At 40.0% G+C, this 9,500-nt stretch overlaps 1 protein-coding gene across 3 annotated transcripts in view; it reads right to left on the bottom strand.

The window, feature by feature from the left end:
- Nucleotides 1-8,854, bottom strand: part of TRPC7 (transient receptor potential cation channel subfamily C member 7) — a 140,355-nt gene extending 131,501 nt beyond the window's left edge. For all 3 annotated transcript variants that reach the window (XM_003782167.1, XM_003782169.1, XM_003782168.1), the window contains exons 1-2: nt 8,631-8,854; nt 96-873 (exon numbers count right to left, since the gene is read on the bottom strand). In XM_003782167.1, coding sequence (XP_003782215.1) covers nt 96-873; nt 8,631-8,632 — 780 coding nt within the window. In that variant the 5' untranslated portion in view covers nt 8,633-8,854. The remainder of the gene's footprint in view (nt 1-95; nt 874-8,630) is intronic.
- Nucleotides 8,855-9,500: the final 646 nt, after the last annotated feature.

Here is a 9,500-nt window from a genome sequence, read left to right as displayed (position 1 = left end):
CGCCTTTCCTTAGGAGGGAGACAACCCCCTTGGCTACCGGACATGCATTTCAGGAGCCCCTCAGCAGGCTGCCTGGGGCAGAGAGTGGGAGTTACCTTGAATTCAGTCTCAATGTTGGCTAGTCTGGCTAACTCATTGCTTAGCTCCAGGGCAGTGAGGACAGGGTCTTCGCTGGACAGGGACAGGTAGGCGGCGCTGGCCAGTCCTTTGTAGGCGTTCATGCGCGATCGCGAGTGGCTGAAGGAGTCTTTCCTCTGCTTCTCAGTGCACTCGGCGCACTTGCAGAAGTAGTCGTGGGGCCGCTCAATGCGCGCGCCCTTGAGCAGCAGGATGTGCACGATCTCGTACTCCTGGCAGTGGGCCGCCAGGATGATGGGCGTGATGTCGTGGGAGAAGCGCGTGCCGTCCTCGTCGTAGGCGTAGAAGTCGTCATCACGCAGCTCCTGTTCCAGCGGGCTGAGCGTCAGGCGCTGGCCCTGAGCGAAGGCCGGGTGGTTGAGGATGGCTTCGACGATGCGCACGTAGCCTTTGCTGATGGCCAGCAGCAGCGCGTCTCCCACCCGCGCCAGGTTCTCCTTCTTAAGCAGCAGCTCGGTGACCTCCAGGTGCTCGTTGCCCACAGCCAGCTGCAGCGCATTCTGCCCCATGTAGTCCACACAGTTGAAGTTGAGGGTCTTGGACTCCTCCAGCATCTTCCGGACCACCGGGATGTTGCCATACTCAGCCGAGTCCAGGAAGCGCTCCTCTTCGGGCGTCAGGCTGGTGCCCTTGGCATTGAACATGTAGGCGGGCCCCCGGGTGGCCTGGCGGCGGCCCTTCTCCCTCAAGGTCGTGTGCCGGCGCTGCATGTTTTTGAAGGTGCTGCTCCCCAACCTATGGGGCAACAAGGCAAAGATGCTCGGTTACTTTCGCAGATTCCCTAGGGGCAGAGCAAACAAAAATGGTTGAGAAGCAGAAAGAATATCATGCTTGGAATCTATGAGAAATTATGAAATCTTATTAGAAATCACTGTCTTAATCCCTGAGATCAAGAATGACTGGGTCACATGAGTGTTTTTTCGAGTGGGAGAACACTGGCTTAGTTGTGCGGCCTGCACAGCGCTGGGCGGAGGAAGGAGGCAGAGGTGAAGAGCAGATGTGGCTGTGTGAAAGCAGAGCTGGCTGTGGGAGCTCGGGGTGGTGGCCTGCTGAAACAGGCGGAGGCTGTGTGCTTATTTCTGTTTGTACAAAGTTAGGCAAATCCTTTAACCTCTGTGAATTTTCTTTTTTTTAACCTGTACAACATGGATAATTTTGTGTGCCATGGGGTCCCTAGAAGAATTATGTAGGGTAACGTGCATGTAGAAAGCACTCAGTTAATGTTGGTATTTTTCCATCGCTTTCTGTCTCTTTTTACGCCCAGTTTTGTGAGGGTTTGCCTGTGGAGTTGGCCACTGCAGATATTGCTGCCTTTGGTTCTGATGTATCTGCGCCCATGGAGCTACCACACTGGGGCAAAACAGCGACAGGCTGCAAGCGTGGCCACACACGTCCGTTTCCACATTCTGTGCTATAGGGACTGTGCTTTCTGGTCCCCAGGCAGTCTAAGCACCCATGAAAGGGCAAGATGTGGCAGGAAACTGGACTAGAGTCATTGCCATTTGCTGATGGCCACTAAAACAATCCACCCCCCATGCCCTGAGAGAATCCAGCTGCAGATTCCTAGGATTGACCCTGGATTTTTATAGAGATGGAAGAAATAGGTCAGCTTACATGCTGGGTTCACTTCTAAATTGTTGCTCTTTCCATTGTGGCATAGGGTAGAGGTTAACAATACTACTATAGTGTTAGGGCACCCATTATATGCCAGGTACTATACTAAGACCATCACAGATAGTAACTCGCATTAAACCTATCAGGAAGGCACTATTATTCTCTTCGCAGATGACGGCAACTCAGAGCAGGGCAGCTGAACAACATGCTTTGAAGTCTGAAGATCTGGAGAAGGAATCCTGGTTCTACCATTTGCCAGTCTTGTGACTTTGGACAAGTTACCTAACTTTAGTTTGCAAGGTTTTAAAATACCAAAGTAGAGAGAATAACAACTATTGTGTAATTTGAGCTCAAGTCACGATATTCTACCTCCAACTAGGCTTGAGATCTTGAGCAGGTCTCCAGATTCTGGGTTTCAGATAACTGTGAAACAGAGGAGCTAGACCAGATGTTTCCTAATCCTCTACCAAACTCAATGTCTCAAACTTTTCTGATTTTCCAGTTGGTCTTGTCTCTATTTTCTATTCTCCTTTTCTAATCTACTCACATTATTTAAATAATATTAGAATTACATACATTTTAACAAATGAGTATCTGCTCTAATGAGTAAGTACTTAGGGATTTGTTTTTAAAACTATTTTCCATGGTTCCAGAAATTGTCCTTTTGTTACTGGTTATGTCTCCATGCATAAACAATACTTAGTATTTCACTTAAGACATTTTTAAAAACAAAAGTGATCACAAAGGCAAGCTTTTAAATTAACCCCAGTGTTTTGAGATTTAATAAGTCATGTCAGTCAGCCTTGTGAAGTTTTGAATTTGGGGATCCATCTAGTTTTCTGCTTATTTTACCTTTTGACCTATTTAAACCCCTTTGGTTTTAGCTCTTGGGGGCTCTATCTCTGATATAAAGCAAAGAATAGAGATCAGAGCTTGGAACTCCAATCTTGCCTAGAGCTGAGTCACACTTCCCTTGGGAAAAGCTGCTAAACTGTACAGTGTAGCAGCTTTATCATCTGCAAAAACTGAAAAGAATAATTATGGGCAACTCCCTCTAAAGGCAACTGTGGGTGATACATCCTAATAGAGAGCTTGGCACTCCTTTAGGAAGAGCATCTGAACTGCCAACCACTTTTAAAAAGTGCACTTTGATAAAAGATTGCTGGGGAACAGATCGTCGGAATTCAAGTTCATGAGCTCCTTCTGAGCCCATTTCTCTCAGCAATGCCATCATTTCAGGGAGAGAGGTTGCTTGTTGGTGCCAAAGGCAGACTATAGATTGGGAATCCCACAGAAATCTTTTTAGGAGTGAAGCATTCATAGATAGTGTGCAGGTATTTATTATTATAAGTTTTTCATAAGGAGAGAGGTGATTGAGTTGAAAGCTAAGCGGCTCCTTTATTTATACTCCCAAAGGACTAGTTTCAGAGGATGTGATGAACTCAGTTTTAAGGACTGTCATCTGGACACACACACAGGTGGAAGTTGAGCCCACAAAAGGCTAATCATCTTTCTTGTGGAATTACTCAGCCTGTCCTATGATGGACTTCTACCCTTCTAAAAAGCACTCCTCTGGACTTAGCCATCACAATTCAACCTGAGAAAAAGCAGTTTCTACTCAAGAGTATCTGAGCAGTGTGTCAGATATGAAACAGCAGCTGTTCTAGGAGAAGCAGGCATTCTAGCTTGATTCCACGTCATTTTTCCATTAGAGATCTACTCACAAGGGAAAATAGGGTCAAGGTCAAGAGTACCCAACTATTACACAGCAACAAGCCATGAAGAGATTAACTCAAGGGAAATTTAATAACTACTGAACCAAGTCAGAGCAGAGAAACATTTCACAAGGAACACGTAAGTACCTAATCTAAATTCAGGCCCTATGAATAACATAGAAACCACGGCCTATAAACTTAAAGGATATTCAAGCATCCTTTTCCAGTTCCACTCATTAAAAAACAAAGAAAAGCATTAAACACAAGATCCTTTAGGTGAAGAAACTGAAGTAGTTGAAGAAGACTAAACCTTAAGACCAGTAGTTTCTTGACACAAGTAGAGCATCATATATAAATATAGATATTTCTATAATAATTATGTTTTATCAAAAAAATTTGTGTGTCTGGCTAGTACTTGTCAGGAGTTAATATGTCCTCACCATTTGACATGCATTTTTTGGAATGACCTTGAAAGTAGATACCCAGATGTAGTAAGAAATAAACAAGCCTCTCTTTCATAGCCTTTAAAACCTGGACTTTGAGGTACATTTGGATGCGTACAGAATTAATTCTGTTCCTTTCCTAGCAGAACCTGGCATTAAAAATGAAGCCTTAGCCTTCAAGTCAGGTATGCTTACCAGCATATAATGGCATGTGCTGCTCAGTGGGATTGCTTCCAATGCGAGGAGCTTCACAGCAGATTCTGGAGCATAGATACTGATAGAGACCTTTTAAACTCACTCTGGGCTTCTTATTGGCTCTGATTCTCCCTTGCCCTGATATCTGTCTAATGATGTTTTAAAAACATTTACGCACTTATGAATAAATTCGGCCACAATATCCTTGCCATTTATCCTTAATATCATAAACATTCATAGACATATGTTGGAAAGAATCCACAAAAACTGTTGTGTAAACATGTAAGGTCATGTGACTTACAATAGGTGGTGGCCAGAACTCACACTCATGAATCAAACATGTTGCCCTCTGGACTCTCATGATCTTATCACAATTTTAGGGCCAGTAATGAGAAAATGACTCTCCCTAAAAGGCAACTGGTATTTGATTGCCCTTATTTTAGTATTTTTCTTAAAAATGAACTGTGAATGCAAATGCCTTATAATTTGCATATATTATTGAGATAATGAGTGATCAAATTCATCAAACACGTCAATTAAGATACTGTGTTTTTCATTTTTCAGAAATGCATACATTGACATTTGATGTCATTGAGACGTAGGGTTCCAGTGGAAACAAAACCATATATGAGAGCAGGACTGATTATTAAACTCCCTCTTGATCCTTCGGCTGCTATTTTTATCAGGCTGCTCTTACAGATGCATCAGCCAGTCTGAAGGAAGCCAGATGTCAGTGATCCATGAAAAGTATGAATCTTACACCGTAAGTCCAGCTGAAAATGAGTATGTATTTAAGTGTACTGGTACACTTAAAGGTTTTTGGAGACAGAGATTGCAGTTAATTACTGATGAGGAAAATAATCAAAATATCTTTTCTATTTAATCAAACATTATCTTATCCGTTTAATCAAAGTATCTTTTTAGAGTATTTGTTGTCTTTTTTCTAAAATTGCTACATGCTTTGAGGGTCTCTGTGGAGATTTTTCTAAGCCTGGAATCAATTCAGTCTGTAATATTGCCCAACTGGACATAGAACCAAACCAAATCCAGGAGTCAGATCAAACACCCAGGAAAAATACAGCGCTGGTTCTGGCCATCCTCTCCCAAGAGTACATATTCTGAGGTTTAGTCCAGAATAATAGTGGATGAAATGGTCAAGTGATTTGGAGGCTTATAAACCTCAGTTTTCTCACCAATATGGTGAAACCCATCTTTCATGTTCCTCAGGACCACAGTGAAGATTAAATAATGTTTCTTAAATTCCCAGGATACCATAAAGACTTCTATAAAATGTCCATGACAATAATGATCCAAATCTCATATGTCAGTACACTTAAGTACATACTTATTTGAACTGGCTCACACTTTACACTGCATACTCAACCTAGCTGTTTTTCTAGATGAGCAGAGAATACTGATAGTTAATATATGCCAAACAATGCACTACATGCTTTATATGAATTGTTTTAAATAAATTATCATGTGATAAGTGTAACGATTTTTCTAAATGACTATTTAATTATAATGACCAGCATTTGTTACACATTAGCCATGTGCCAGCCACCATGCTGAATACTTCACATTCATAATGGATTCTATTTGTTTATTTATTCAAATAAAATATGAAGAGGATTAATGTTATGTACTTAACATAATAATGCTGAACACTGTCAAGGCAATGGAATGATGAATGAATTATAAATATGAACATAAACAACCAGGAAGTAAGTATATAAATCATCAGGCAAAGATGATTAGAAGTGTATAGAGAACATGATGAATTTGAGAATATATATTGCCATTTTACATTCTCACAAACTGCTACATGATATTAGGTGCTCTGTCTTTCCCATTTAACAGATGATGGAATGAGGCTCAAATAAATGAACACTTTTCTCAAGCTACACAGCTTGTGAGAGGTGGACCTAACTATGAAGAGCCTATCTGTCTCATTTCAAAGTTCTTTCAAATATGCCACTGCCGTTCATCTTCCTCCTGAATTTTTTGTCTAAGTTTCTTTTGACTCGTTAAGTTTTTCCATTAGAGTGCAGGATCCTTGAGGGCAAGGGAATTGCTTGTTTATACGGCATACGTACCTGGCACCCAGCACTTCTGATGACCTGCCGTATAATGCATGGTCAAATAACTTGATCAATACTTAAATACTTGAATCCATTTCAAGCTGCATTTATGAAGACCATAAAATGCAGCTGTTGATATTTACCCACATCTTCCTTCTTATAAAATATACGAATGAAGTAATTTTATAACTATTCTTTCTTGTTTGTGACTGAAAACTTTTAAGATAAGGTAAGAGTCCTAATTAAAACTGAAAACTTTTAAAATAAAGAGTCCCAAATAAAATCAATTGCCAATTAGCTCCACTAAATGATAGTCCATATATTTCTAGATGAAACTGCTAATACCAGAGGGCATATTAAGTCCCTTGAGTGACTGGGGGAGAAAATTAAGACATTATCATTACTTTATAATATTCCTGACAATTTTTACATGTTTCCAAAGACATCTAACTTATTTCTAAGTATTCCCTTTTTTAGTCTGTTGAAGTTGAGGTGAGACAGTGCATATAAATAACTCACCAGTGCCTAGCAAGTGCTCCAGTGACCTTGGATACTATTAACTCCATTTTAGTTTACTCTAATTATATTTATTGTGGATCTAATGCATTCAGGGTCATACTTGTCAGTGGCAATAATTTGCTTATACAACATATATTTATTTTAAGGAAAAGAAAAACAGATACCCAGTTGCCTCATAATATATATGAGTTCATACATCTTACCAGTCAGATCATACAATAAACAAGAAAAGTATCCCTCCGCTACTCATTAAAATATATTATATTAAGATATATTTTCTAAACAATTCTGCTAATGTGGGATAGTTTTTCCATTGCTTGTTAGACTATGAAATACAATCTAGTGTTCCTGAATGTGAATAAATGATTCTATTAGCAAGTAATTTATTTTCCACCAAATAATATCATTTAGAGAAGAGGTTATTCTCAGGATTTTAAAACTTCCTTATGTATTAGTTATCCAAATACAGGTAGTGCTTTGTGTATGTGTCGTCTTATATTCCTATTTTAAAATCTTTACTTGCCTATTTAAAACTGGGAAATTGTGGAACTGCATGTCTGTATCTCATTATGTATAGTTCCAGATAGAACTGGAACAACAAGTTATAGTGGTTATATTTTTTAAAAAATGTTTTGGAATTAACTTTTTAGTGGTTTCATTGATCTGTGATAAAAAGAGTCTGAAAACAACATCTACTACCAAGAAAGTAAGAGAGGCTCTTAAAGTGTGAAATGGCAGTACTAAAAAAAAGAACATGCTGAATATTTACCTGGAGGAAAATGCTGATTGCTTTTACTAAGGAAGAGCTCCTGGTAGCTCTCATCTCAGATACCACATGCATACTGCAATTAGCCTCAATGAGGCTTCACACAGTCCTAATCTTTTTCTGGGTTAATTACTGCCTAAAGGAGTTATCTAGTCTACATGCCCCTAAGCTTAGGAGTATGTGTTTTTAGAAATAAATGTTTATGAAAGTGTAATTGTGACATAGAACCTTGGTAAGTTGTTAAATAATTGAATTAATGTCATTGTTAAAGAGATGTTGGAGAGCAGGTTTGCATCATATCCATAATGAATATTCTAGATTTAATGTGAGTTCATTCATAAATATGGTGTGCCCAGTGCTTAAGAAATAGGACCTACCAGCAGGTGGCATTCTGAGGCAAAAATACACTGAGTGCCACCAGACAGGGTCAATCATTACTGCCTTTTCCAAATCTGCCCTAAATCCATTAAATCTTTAAATTACAATTAATGGCAGTAGCATTTTGGTTGTATCTACTCAATCACACATAATTAAACTTACAACTTCAAACTTAACGGGGACATTCTGTGATTCAGATTTTTAAAGCTCGTGTCAAAACTGCCTAGATTGCACTTCTTTTATTAAGAGCATATTTATTATTTTGAAATGGATATCTAAAGTAGATATATAGCTTCAACCATATTTTCACTAAGATAAAAAGAAAAATGACAATCTCTTTTTGCCACCTGTAGTTCTTTAATGGTGGCTACTTCTTAGAATATAGCTCTCTTCCTCTTCTCACCCCCATATTTATATTAAGATAAGTAAAACCACAAAAACACCAAATTAGAAAGCTCTCAGTAGTAAAGGGGAGGAAGAGACAACACATATACTGTCTTCTAAGAATATAACTATACTACTCCAGCACAAAAGGACTAGGCTACCAGATTGAGTTGTCTATTTCTAAATGGCTTTGTAAACTTAGACATTAATAAGAGAAAAAATATCCCCTTACCAACGCAACAAATGAGACAGATCTCAGATCCAGACTTACATCTAAAAATCTAAGCAGTGCCCTAGAGGAAGAGGGCTAATAAATAAAAGTTCAATGGCATATCTCAGTGAGAGCACAATCACTACCGAAAAAAATCAATATGAAAGAATCATCATAGCTGCTTACATTGAGAATAAAATACGCAGGCTTGTCCCTCCTCTAGATGACCGGGATCGGGTGCTGAGTCGAGGGAATCTGGCTCCCCATGGGTGGTAGCCAAGGTTGTGCCGCTCTCCGTGGTGCTGAAGTATAGAGCAGGTCGAGTGAGTGGAGTTCCAATGATGTGCAGGCGCGCTCCGCTGTTCTTTGTGCTGCAGTGGTAAAAACTCGCCTTCTCAGGCAGACCCGTGTTACCGTCCTTTTTCTAATCTGGGGGAAATTTTCCAGAGAACATGACGGAGAGGCATCTGGGTGTGAGAGTGGCATGCAGTGTGGTGACGGGTTGGTATAGTCCCCACCCCCCTCTCCCAGACATAGCTTTGAAAGCAAAGTAGCAACTCTGCCTTCCTACCACAGCCCTTGAGGATTTCTACCTGCCCCCTCCTCTGTCCCAGAATAGCACACAACACATTCTCTCTGTCTCTCTCTCTCTCTCTTTCTCACACACACACACACACACACCCCTTGGTTATATAATGCAGCGTGTTCTGGCTCCTGAAGCAGAATAGTCATCAGTTTAAATAAATAAAAATGAGGAATGAGCTGGTTTCCTACCTGTTGTGTCTGTATGTTTACAGAGGGAGGGAATTGAGAAGAAAACTACAACCAGAAAAGTGCAAGAGTGACAGAAGTAGTTTCCTTTAATAAGCCTTAAGGACACACCCCATTTTGTTTTCTGTGAGTGATGCTTCTTCTAACCCTACCCTTTTGTTTCACGATCTTTTAGCGTGCTCCAGGAACAGGAAGAGGTCAATGATATAGATTAACTCTGATATTAGTAACAAGTCTTTAAAAGGACTAGCTTTCATTTGTAACTTTCCATTTTTTTTGGAAAGA

The sequence above is a fragment of the Otolemur garnettii genome, unplaced genomic scaffold (genome assembly GCF_000181295.1).
Source record: "Otolemur garnettii isolate 467f Iridium unplaced genomic scaffold, OtoGar3 scaffold00003, whole genome shotgun sequence".
Lineage (NCBI taxonomy): Eukaryota > Metazoa > Chordata > Mammalia > Primates > Galagidae > Otolemur > Otolemur garnettii.
This window is presented reverse-complemented; position numbering and strand designations above follow the sequence as displayed.